The sequence below is a fragment of the Cnephaeus nilssonii genome (genome assembly GCF_951640355.1).
Source record: "Cnephaeus nilssonii genome assembly, chromosome: 14".
Taxonomy (NCBI): Eukaryota; Metazoa; Chordata; class Mammalia; order Chiroptera; family Vespertilionidae; genus Cnephaeus; species Cnephaeus nilssonii.
The window spans coordinates 2,944,773-2,957,258 of record NC_137085.1 but is presented as its reverse complement, the minus strand read 5'-3'; the positions used below and the strand labels follow the sequence as shown (position 1 = coordinate 2,957,258).

Here is a 12,486-nt window from a genome sequence, read left to right as displayed (position 1 = left end):
TCTTATCAACAAAATATACTGGATGTCATGATTTTCCTAAAAGCCTTTTCCTAAGCATAAAGATGCAGAATTTTAAAGGAGACATCACAGCCCTGGCTGGTTTGGCTCAATGGATAGAGCGTCAGCCTGTGGACTGAAGGGTCCCAAGTTCGATTCCAGCCAAAGGCACATGCCAGGGTTGCAGGCTCAATCAAATCCCCAGTAGGAGGCAGCCAAGCAATGATTCTCTCTCATCACTGATGTTTCTATCTCTCTCTCCCTCTCCCATCTTCTCTGAAATCAATAAATATGTAAAGAAAAAAGGAAGCCAAATCTGTGTTTGGTATTTAATGTAAAAAAATAAAGTAGACATCAGATATTAGATTTATTTGAAGAAAATAGTCACTAACCATGGCCACATTTATGATACATGAATGAGTACAGTAAACCCTCAATTTTGCGGACCTCGATTTAAAAGACTTTAGATTTAACAGATAAAATTTCCAGTCCATATGTCATATGTGAAAATTAATACACTGTTAATTTTAAAATGCTTCTAACCAACATTTGCTTACAAATATTATTTTTTGTTATTACTTCACTGTCATTTTTTAAAATATATTTTTATTGATTTCAGAGAGGAAGGAAGACAGAGAGACAGAAACATCAATGATGAGAGAGAATCATTGATCAGCTGCCTCCTGCATGTCCCACACTGGGGATCAAGTCCACAACCCTGCACATGCCCCAACCAGGAATTGAACTTATTTTTTAAAGTATGTTTTTATTGATTACTAGTAGCCCATTTGCAGGAAGAATCCTGCAAGCGGCGGCTGCGGCCGCGTGCGCCGCCGCCGCCGCTGTTGTGGCTGCCGCGCCTGCACCCGTGCGCCGCTGCCGCCCGCCCCGCTCCGCCCCGCCTGCGCTATCCCTCTGGCAGCCACTTACTTTCCGCTTTTCCTCCCTCTTCCTTCTAAGTTGTCTTCAGTCTTCACTCCTCCCTCCCTCAGTGTATGCAAATTAACCGCCATCTTTGTTTGGGTAATTTGCATACTCGCCCTGATTGGCTGGTTGGTGTGGCTTTGGCTGGTGGGCGTGGCTTGGGCATAGTGAAGGTGCGGTCAATTTGCATATTACTATTTTATTAGGTAGGATTATTATGAAGGATGACTAAAAGTGAGAGGTCATACAATTCTTTTAGGTTTCAATTCAATTCCATCAGTTAATGGCCACTGATTCAGCACCTACTATATAGCAGGGAATGAATTAGGTACTAGAGGTATATATCAGCCTTTGAAGTTTAAATTATCAGTTCCCTGAATGCTTCTAAAGAGTTCAAATTTGTTCTCTTCCTAGTTATCAAGCTCCGAACAACATTCCCCTGTATGTAACTTACCTCATGCAAGAATGGCAGTTCGTCCCTTGCTCTGTGGTACTCGGTCACACACTCTAAGCAGTAGCAGAGGTCATCATCTGCTGTCTGGAATTCACTGGACTGGGTCCTGGATGCATAGCGCTGTAGGAACTCAATGGCGGAAACGCCACCTGGCGTACACCAGCAACATGTGCTCATTCTGTTCCTGGATCTAGGAAACAAAACAAAGACTAAAGATAAACAAAACAACACTTTAGGCCTGTTCTGTGTGAAGAATGGGTACACTTCCTCAAACGACCATCACCCTCAACTGAGAACGTACCTCAACCACATTGAGAACCACCTGCTGGCCAGCTGTCAATAATGGACTAACTCAAATCTGAGCCCACTCCTCAAAACCTTGACACATGAAAAATATAATAAAATTAAAGCACTTTGTTAGTTGTAAACATCATAAGGCAATACAGTTGTGCTATAAAAAAGGCACAAAACTATGTCATCTACATATATAAAAGGCTAATATGCTAAGTGTCCGACAGTCTGGGTAATGATGTCACGTAACAACGCCGGACTTCCTCTCCCTAGCAACTAGCTTCCTTGCAGTTTCTTCAGCCCAGGAACATGATTTGCTTTATAGCCAGGTGCAAACAATTCATACTTTAACCAAATGTCTGTGAAGCGTTTTCTCATGCCTCATCTCATTTGATCCTCACAGAAGTCCTGGAGTAGGTAGATAGGAGACTCAGTGGAATCCTATTTTCTTTTCATTAGCCGGAAAATGGAGATTTAGAAAGCTTAGAAACTTGACCCAATTGAGAAGAAATGGTGGACCTTGAAAATGACTTCAGGCTTTCTCACTGCACAGAATATAGTCAGACACTGCTGCAGTTAAATATTTTACCCTTTCTTCTCCCTGAGTGATCTACAATAATAATCTGCTTCGTGTTGATATTTATTGCTGTGTTGCTGACAATTACCTGAAAGAGAAGCTGGGGTGCTTCACTGGGCTAGAAAAAGTTTAGCTAAATCAGAAAGCAGGTCTAATTAAGCAAGTTTATTCTCTATATATAAAAGGCTAAGTTGACTCATGCATGCGCAATACATATAAAGCTCTCGCTGGCGCCAATTGCATGTGTGTATTTCAATCTGTCATTGTTAATCATGGATTTGGCTGACACTTCTATTATAGAGAAAATGCGAATAGTGATATTTAAATATTTCTTCTAATTAATTTCCTTTCAATGTGCATGAATTCGTGCACTGGGCCACCAGTATTGAAGGAAACATCTTCAGACAGAGAACTCTCTGTTTCCAAAGCATGGATTTTGCATGTTCTCCTCAAGCAATGAAGCAGATTCAAAAGCTCAAGAAACCTTTACATTCCCAAAAGCCACGTTCCAGAACTCCCTGGAAACATGAAAATCCGTAAGTATTAATCCACACCAACAACTCCCCCAGAGAAGGGTTTTCTCTTGTTTACAAAGTATAGATGCACATGAATTGGCCACAGTGCATTGCTGGCCATAATTCACTGCTCATCAATGCACTGTAACAGCTACAAATGTTAATCTATTGCTACTGATATTGATACTTCGTTTTTGACTGTCTCCAACTTTTAGTTTTTATAGTATCATCAGAGCCTCTACCACTCAAGATCAAGTGAAAAGGTTAAAATTAAATACTTTTCCAAATCCTAGCAGTCTCAAGGAGAGTAAAGTAGCAAGACCGTACCAGGAAATCCCAAGAACCAAATGTGTCAAAGGAATTGAATAAAGACCTATGAGGTAGGTTTATCAGAACCGCAGATGACATGAAACTGAGATTAGCAAACAGGATAAAAGCCAAAATCCAGAGAGATCTCCCACTCTAATGGGGTGTAATAAAAATAAGCGAAGATCTATATTTTGACCCTTAACTAAATGCATATAAAAACAACATAATGCTCATTGCCATAGCAGGGTATTGTGGTTAAATAAAAAGCAAATGTTTGCGCCCTAACCAGTTTGGCCCAGGTTCGATTCCGATCAAGGGCATGTACCTCGGTTGCGGGCACCAGTGGGGGGTGTGCAGGAGGCAGCTGATTGACGTTTCTAACTCTCTAACCCTCTCCCTTCCTCTGTTAAAAAAAAAAAATCAATAAAATATATATTTTTAAAAAGCAAATGTTTGCATTAAAATTAACAAGGGAGGGAGGGTAGCAGGGAGGGAGGGGCTGGGGCAGGGAAAGCACCAGGTGAGCCTGGAGCATCCTGTATTCCCAGAAAGAGAAAGTGCTCGAAACACAAAGGACGTGCAAAGGGACACAGGAGCCAACCTGAAAGAGCTCTCAATGGCCAAAGCTCAAACATTTTGAACAAAATGAATATAATACTGGATTATAACCCACAGTATAAAGCAAATATACATGAATCCACACTGCTATAAATGAGTGAAGAAACAAATATGGGAGAAGGGACAAGGGACAATTCTTCCTTAGAGAATAACTCCAAATAATATATTGATACTCCCCATTCCAGGAGGTGGCACTTAATCCCACCCATCTTGAGTGAATTACCTCCAAAGAAGAGAGTATGAAAAGGGAAAAACAGTAATTTTAGAGTGGAGACACCTGGCAAACACAATATTAACCAAAGGATCAAGGTTAACCATCACCGTGTCAGACATGTTTATAACCCGCCATAGTATGAGAAGGAAGCAACTTCAACTCTGATACATGCTTCTCCAAAACCCATGATGCCCCAGTCTCTGCCTGAGCAGAACATCAGACTGACCCAAAGTACCACCTCAACAGCGAACGGCCAGTCTGAATCAAGAAGAAAACCCCACCCAAAGGGAAGCAAGGTGTTTTTATTTTTTATTTATTTTATTTTTTTAAAATATATTTTTATTGATTTTTTACAGAGAGGAAAGGAGAGGGATAGAGAGTTAGAAACATTGACGAAAAAAAAAAAAAAAAAGAAACATTGACGAGAAACATCGATCAGCTGCCTCCTGCACACCCCCCACTGGGGATGTGCCCGCAACCAAGGTACATGCCCCTGACCGGAATCGAACCTGGGACCCTTCAGTCCCCAGGCCGACGCTCTATCCACTGAGCCAAACCAGCCAGGGCGCAAAGTGTTTTTATATGAAACTAATGACTGACTAGGAATTGGCCAGGAAATTATCCAACAAACCTCATCTTAAGAAACTTGACCTTAAGTATCTAGTGAATGTAAAATATCAACCTAATGGGGGAAAAGAGTTATAAGCCCAACTAAGTTCACTTCATAAACTAGATGGACCTAACCCGTGCATTCTCATCAGGGGTGGTGTCATCCTCAAGGAGATGAAATTGGTCAGTCCTATTCTTTTTATGTATAAAGCACACATATACATACAGTGCACAGATATATACCACATTGCTAGTATTAAAATTCATGGGAAATGCATAGGAAAGAAATGTCTCAAGTGTTTCCTTTCAGGAAGGGAGAGAAGGGACAAAAAAAGGTTAAGAAACATGAATTGAATACTTGGGTAAAGAAACTTGGCAGTTTTGAATGCATATTACCCTAAAATTCAAATGACATAATTTTGTTGTGATTAATCCTCAGCCGAGGATATTTTTTTCCATTGATTTTTAGAGAGTATAAGGGAGGGAGGGAGGGAGGGAGGGAGGGAAGGGGAAAGGGGGAGAAAGAGAAAGAGAGAACCATGGATATGACGCTCTAACTACTGGGAAAAACCAGCCAGAGCCAGATGACATCTTTTTTTTTTTTTAATATATTTTATTGATTTTTTACAGAGAGGAAGGGAGAGGGATAGAGAGCTAGAAACATCGATGAGTAAGAAACATCAATCAGCTGCCTCCTGCACACTCCCTACTGGGGATGTGCCCGCAACCAAGGTACATGCCCTTGACTGGAATCGAACCTGGGACCCTTGAGTCCGCAGGCCAACGCTCTATCCACTGAGCCAAACCAATTAGGGCCAGATGACATCTTGACAGAAATTATATCTTACTGCTGAGGCTTTTGTGGCATAATGCCAGTTCTTAAAATATCCTATATAATAAACGGCTAATATGCTAAGTGTCTGGTCGTCCATTCTACAAATCAAAGCATAATATGCAAATGATATGCTAAGGCTACTCAACTGCTCGCTATGACGTGCACTGACCATCAGGGGGCAGATGCTCTGACTGGCAGGTTAGTTTGCTGCTGGGGTCTGGCCGATTGGGACTGAGCCAGATGGGCTGTACACACCCTGGAGCCGTGGAGCCCTTCTGCAGTCCCTCCCCAACTAGCCAACCTCCCATGTCTCTCCCCGGCCCGGATTGTGCACCTGTGGGGTCCCTCGGCCTGGCCTGTTCCCTCTCGCAATCTGGGACCCCTCAGGGGATGTCAGAGAGCCGGTTTCAGCCTGATCCCGCAGGCCAGGCCGAGGGACCCCAGTGGTGCATGAATTCATGCACTGGGCCTCTAATATAAGATATAGATATATATAGATATAGATATATAGGTATACATAGATATTTATCTCAGAGAGGAAGGGAGAGGGAGAGAGAGAAACATCAATAATGAGAATCATTGATAGGCTGCCTCCTGCACACCCCTCACTGGGGATCGAGCCTGAAACCCCAGGCATGTGCCTTGATGGGGAATCAAACCATGGTTCATAGGTCGACCCTCAACCACTGAACCATGCCAGCTGGGAGCCAGTTCTTGAAAATAAATTCACTTTTTAGAAAAATTCCTTACTTCCTTCTTACATCCATGATTAAAGATTTATACATAAATGTGTACTTATAATCAAATACATGTATTTGCCTTAGGAATTTTTTTAATTTATTAAGTATTAATTGTGTACTTTCTTCATGCTCCTAAAAATAATTTAGGGCAGCTTTTAATATTTAAGTATGACATATAAAAAAAGGACATTTAAAAAGATTTAAAAAGAGATAGCAATCCAAACTTATTTAAAAGAAATTTAATTTCACTAAGTCCTAAATTAGGAGCTTCCTGAAAAGCTGAGCAAAAAGATAACACGATGAGGTACACAGTCCTCATTTGAAAAACAGAGAAAGTATGCTAGCTCAGCTGGAGAGTCCCGCCCTTCCCTGGCACTGATTCTAATCCCATTACATTTGATTAGTGCCCACACCTTGTCAAGGGGGCTGCAAACTAGGGACACCAAGTAACACTGAATATCATTAGTTTCTGCAGAATTTAAAATCATTTTATTTAAAGCAGAGTTTCTTGTATCTGAAAGGCCATCACAGCACCAGGAAGTTGAAAATCTGCAGAAGCTATTTTTCTGGTGATCTAATTCAACATGCAGAGTGAATTCAGATTCAAGAATAGAAAGTGAAACTTAAGAGGGTTCTCAAACAATCCATTATTTTGAGCTTGACTTGACAGGGAAAACTGAAACTCGGAAAAAATTAAGGGACTGAAGTAAAACAGTAACTTTGTCATAACATGTTAACAGAGCAGTCAGTAAAACCACCCTTCCATTAAGAACATTACGGAGCCTGCTCTTTATTTCCCTCACTCGGAGAGCTAGGCTACTCCACACTCAAAAGCAGGCCTTTTCTCCAAGTACATGGGCGTTACTCCCATGTAACAGATAAGCACCGTGGGATCTACAATACACAGAGAATGGTGCTGCAGGGCACGTCAACAAGAAACATGCCTCTGTGCTTCCTCTCAGCTGGCCATGTGTGCAATTATGGCCCCAAATGTGAATCCTCACTGTCCTGACAGGAAGCCCTGCAAATTCCGAATAGGACACAGGGTCATTTCCCTTGGTAGATCAGGAATCCTGTGAAGTTTCTGCCCAACTCAGTTCTTCTGAAAGTCAGTTGTGTTAATTTCATGGTATTTTTTAACTGCTTGGAACCATTACTGAACCACAGAATCAAGCTGTAGGACAAAAAAACACACCCCAAGCATCAAAAAGAGCTGATGTCATGCTGTCTACCTGGTACAGTGATGTGTCGATCACACAGGACACTTCACCAGAGGCGTAGCTGTAACTTTCCAGAGATTTACTCTGGGGACATCATTTCTCCTATTAGCTAGCCAGAATCTTCAAATAACAACCACTTTCTTCTCTTTCCCACCTAAACTTACTGGGGAAAAATCATCTAGATTCATTTCTTCAGCTCCTCGGCCCTCTGGTTCCTACCCTTCCTTTGACTAAGTGTTTCCACAGGAGCCCTTCACAATCTGTTTACCAAATCCGGTAGGTTCCTGACTCCTCTAAAGCATATGCAAATGCTGGCCACGGGGTGGGAAGCAGGCAAAGTGGGATGAATGGGGAGGGAAAGAGACTTTCCTTTTGGTGGCGAACCCATGATGCAGATGCTGTGTTATTGAGTTGTACACTTGAGACCTGTATAGTTTTGTTTTGTTTTTAATATATTTTATTGATTTTTTAGAGAGGAAAGGAGAGGGATAAAGAGCTAGAAACATCGATGAGAGAGGAACATTGACCAGTTGCCTCCTGCACACCCCCTACCGGGGATGTGCCCGCAACCAAGGTACATGCCCTTGACCGGAATCAATCCTGGGACCTTTCAGTCCGCAGGCCGACGCTCTATCCACTGAGCCAAACCGGTTTTGGCAAGACCTGTATAGTTTTAACACATATCATCCCAATAAATTCAATTTTTAAAAATTAAATTTAAAAAAAAGAATGTGGACAATAAAATGTTACTTATGCAGATTAAATTCTTAAATGTGCAAAAGAAAATACTGGCCATGGATTCCTTAGCTAAGACAACACGATTCTCGTTTCAGTTCTTCTCAGTCTCCTTCACAATCTCCTCCTCCTTCTGCCTCTGTAAGCATCCGTCTCCAGGGGGTGCCCTCAGGACTCGAACCTCATTTAGTATCCTCCTTCTGGGTGACCTAACTCAAGCCACAGCTTCAACTACTACCTATTTTGAAGTTTCCCAAAGACTGAGAATGTACGTAAAACTCTTAATGCAATGCTTAACTATAGTTCAGCTACTCAATAAATGCTAGCCTAGCCTAGAAGTCCACAAAGATATAGTCAATATCCAACTGCACAGTGATCTCTACTCACCTGCCAGGCACCTCAAAGTAAACAGAACAAGGACAAAGTCCTTCCCTTAAATACGGTATTTTCTATATTCCTGGCATCACCATCCTTTAGTTTTCAAACCACTAACCTGGGAATTACCCTGTCCTCTCCCTTAGCCCCCATCTCTCTGAGTTCCAAAGAGTCCACCTCCTCAGGTACATCTGACCTTTACTCTCCGTGAGACTGCCAGCGCCTAACTTGAACACATTCTCATTATCTGTCTGGATTATAGAAGAAGCCTAAACGGGATTCGTCTGTCTCTTGTTTTGATCCACCACCAATTCTTCCTCCAAATGCTGCCAAAGGGCAAGAAAACAGCGGGACTTTGAAAGCTAAATGACTCCTCCAGAGGAAGTCATTTGAAGTCTTGGGATCAACCTCAAACTTCTGAGCTCAGCACACAAGGCCCTGCCTGATCTGGCTGCAGCATCACCTCCTGCCACGCCAAACCCTCACCTGCTCTCCCGAAAATGCTTCCTGGTGTTTGGCGTTCCCTGCCTTTATGAAGCTCATCCATCTGCCTCGAGTGCCCACCCTTCACACTCTTCCCTGGTTCTTAACCCTGAAAGTACATCAAACTCACCAAAGAAACTAAAAAAAAAGGCGGGGGGGCGGGGGGGGGGGGCGGATGATACTACTGATAAAATTCAGATGAAATTTTTTCAAAGAATTCCATCAGTGATTTTTGACAGAAAGCTAGATTTGAGAACTATCCATGTGCAACCAACCCATCCCTGAGTGTGGTCATATCTGGGGCTTGTCTGACCCATACTCCCCCTTCTTCTCCATCACCTCAGTACTCTGTGTGTTTCTATCACTTCACTTCCCTGCTGGGCTGAGCTGTTATTCTCAGCAATTCTGAATCTGCAGGGCAAGGACCTCTTCTGTATAATCACTTTTCCTTTTGGCACATATTAGGTGACTGAAAAAACTTCTTAAAAAGTAAGTACCTGGGCTAATGGCTTACAGAGATGGGAGCCTCTCCGTCGAGATTCCTGGGTGAGGATTTTCTTTCATATATACCCAGACTCGGGTCTCAAAAGAACATTTCTGAAATAAGAAAAGAAAGAAAGATAAAGTAAAAAGCTGTTAAGCAGTTTACACTATCTTATTTGAGTTTCACATCAATCCTATGAAGTGGATCTAGAAGTTCCTTTTGATGAAAAAGCTCACGCTCACAGATTAGACACCTTGCCTGTGGGCACCCAAATACTGCAGAAATGATGCAACTGCGATTCTGACTCCACGGGGGCGGGGCGGGGGACTCATTTCACTGGGACTGGCCCCACTCAGAACAGCTGGGCAGTCTGTCAAAAGTTCCCCAGATGAGCAAACGCAGGTAAGATCAGCCCTGGGATCGTCAGTCACTAACTCATCTCTCACTTTAAACGTCAAACTCTTCCTTCTAACCCAAGGGTTCTTTGCCTGGTTCCCTCTGGACCATGCCAACCTTTCCACGTGAAGTGGGGTGGGCAGGCAAAGCTCCTTTGCTGCCAATTGAAGAACAGGTGGAGCAGGAACCACTAGGGAGAAGCACTCTCTCCGACGGGCCAGTCTCCGGAGCAGGAGAAAAGCAGGGGCGTCCAGAGGACCCGGGCTTTCTGCAGCTAGACCCTCCCCCCTTGCACCCCGGAGGCCACTACGCAAAGCCCGGACGATTCCGCACTGTAGACGCGGGAAAGGGAGGAGAAGGGGGTCCCAGCGCCCGGGACCCCGGGGTGCAGGAGACAGCAGGGGACTATCCACCAGACACCACGTGGGTGCTCCGGCCAGCAGCGCCGCGACCCTCCTCCAGCCACCGCGCTCGCGCCGCCCCTCCCCCCGCCCGCCCGGACCCCACGCGCCGCGACGGTTATCCCACCCGGCCCCGCGCACACCGGCCGCGCACGGGCCCACGTGTGCGACCCCGAGCCGCCGCTCTCCTCACCCCGCCTGGCCTCGCCTCGGCCGCCAGCCCACCTCCATGCCGCCGCTCCACAGGCTGGCGAGGGCGGAAGTGTCGGCTGCACCCCGCCACCCAACCCAACCCGCCGGCGCGGCGAGCGAAGGTCCGGCCCCTGCGCGCCGCCAGCCGGCCGCAAGCCCCGCCCCCGCCGCCACTTTGTTTTGGTGCGCGAGGGGCGGGGCGTGGGGAGGGACGCGCCGTGCTTGGCCCGGCGGCACAGATACCTAGCGCCGACGTCACTTCCGGGATGCGGGGCAGACCAATCGGGAGCGCCCGCGCGGTGGGGGCGGAGCTAGCCGCCGAGGAGGGCACGCGGCCCTGCCCACGACTTCCTCGCCGGGAGGACGCGGCGCGCCTCCCCAGTGCCCCGTGGGCCGGGCGCCTACCTTCTGCTTCCCGCCGTCCTTTTCCGTTCCCGACGCCTCAGGTGCTGCCGGAGGGAGAGCCGCGGGCCGCGAAGGAATTGCCCCCCTTCTTTACCTTTCCGTTAAAGACCTAATATGCAATCAACATGCCGTTGGAGGAACAGCTGTACTTGGGATTACAGAAAAAGGATGCATTCAGGACTGCCAGTTCGGGGGAGTACGTATGCTTTGCATTTCAGAGGAAGGATGCGTTAAAGGACCGCAGAGAGACACAGTACGAGCACCACAGGACGACCACAACCAGAAAGCCTCCCGCGCGTTTTTTAACACCTGCTGCTGGGATGGCTGCTGAGGAACCGCCACCGGCCTTGACTCTAACGAGGCAGAAGGACAAGTAATGACCAATACTGACCAGCGCTGCGAAGGAAAGGGGCCGCGATGGGCCCCTCAGGCCGGTTGGGCGACGGTCTTACCAAGGCGAACCTCAACCGAAGACTGAGGAGCGGGCAGCTGAGAACAGGGAGGAAAGGTTCCAGTGAGGGGGCGTGGCTGAGAGGAGGACCGTTATGCTAATGTAGTGACCGTTATGCCAATCTGACAACCGTTATGCTAATGTGGTGACCGTTATGCTAATCTGACGACCGTTATGCTAATGTGGTGACCGTTATGCTAATCTGACGACCGTTATGCTAATGTGGTGACCGTTATGCTGATTTGCCAGGCTGGCCCTGGACCTGAGAGCACGAGGCGAAAACCGTTAACCTCCCCGCTTCTAGGTGTTTCCACTCCGGGGAAGAGTGGGGCCGTATTCCGTGGACGTGTTCAAACGAGAGCGTTAGGAAACTGCTTCCAACAAGAACGCATTCTGAGTTGCACATGCAATGCATCCCTTTTAGATGGTATGTCTATGTAAGGCTCTGAGAAAAACACACCTGGATGGCTATCGACAATAAACTTTAAAAGATGAGGTGGCAAGAGAAGAGCCTCCTGAACCTCTGATTCCCTAGATGAGCGTTTTCACGCGCGTCCTGGCAGCATTCGTGGCAGCGGATGAGAGAAGGTTCCGGAGCGCCCAGCTGCTGGCCAGGGTGGGCAGCAGTGCCACCCTGAGTGCTGCCAGAGGGTCTTCCCTGGAGACATGCAAATCCAGGAACACAACCGAATGTTAGGTCGAACGTCTTCATGTTTAGTAATGTGCCTGTGTTTATAACAATCGGTCATAAAATACGATTTTTGGTGTTTCGAAGGAAAGCACCCATGAGGGCGAAGAGTGCCCGGGCCCACGGAAGGCAGCCTTTCGTCTTGCCCATGAGCCCCCTGGGCCTCCTAACTTCACATTTATGTTGACGCTGCAAGCGATACGTTAAGCTTCACGTGCTTTTTAACGGAATGCATTTTTCTGAAAGTCGCTTTTTACGCTCCACATCATGTCCCAGGATTGACGCAAGGTACAGTCAGGAGTTGTCGAGCCCGAAGCTTAAACGGTTTGAGGATGTGCTTAAAAGGACTGCAATAAAATGTCTGAGTGCAAAATTGGAAATAAAATCAGTATTTATCTGGAATGAATGGCACCAATTACAATTTTTAAATTAAAAAACGCTCCACAAATATTTTAAAAATCCAGACCTCCCCCAAACACACACACACACACACACAATATATATATATATATATATATATATATATATATATATATATATATATATATATGCAGCAAACACAACTCTATAAAA

At 45.6% G+C, this 12,486-nt stretch overlaps 1 protein-coding gene across 6 annotated transcripts in view; it reads right to left on the bottom strand.

Annotated features, from left to right (window-relative positions):
- SETX (senataxin) overlaps window positions 1-10,503 on the bottom strand; it is a 58,304-nt gene extending 47,801 nt beyond the window's left edge. For 2 of the 6 annotated variants that reach the window (XM_079791223.1, XM_079791226.1), the window contains exons 1-2: window positions 9,411-9,493; window positions 1,376-1,565 (exon numbers count right to left, since the gene is read on the bottom strand). In XM_079791223.1, the coding sequence (XP_079647349.1) occupies window positions 1,376-1,565; window positions 9,411-9,460 (240 nt within the window). In that variant the 5' untranslated portion in view covers window positions 9,461-9,493. Of the gene's footprint in view, window positions 1-1,375; window positions 1,566-1,676; window positions 1,754-9,393; window positions 9,494-10,370 lie in introns of those variants that run through there. The other 4 variants (XM_079791225.1, XM_079791224.1, XM_079791227.1 and 1 more) reach the window with 4 other exon arrangements.
- Between the last annotated feature and the right edge of the window lie 1,983 nt (window positions 10,504-12,486).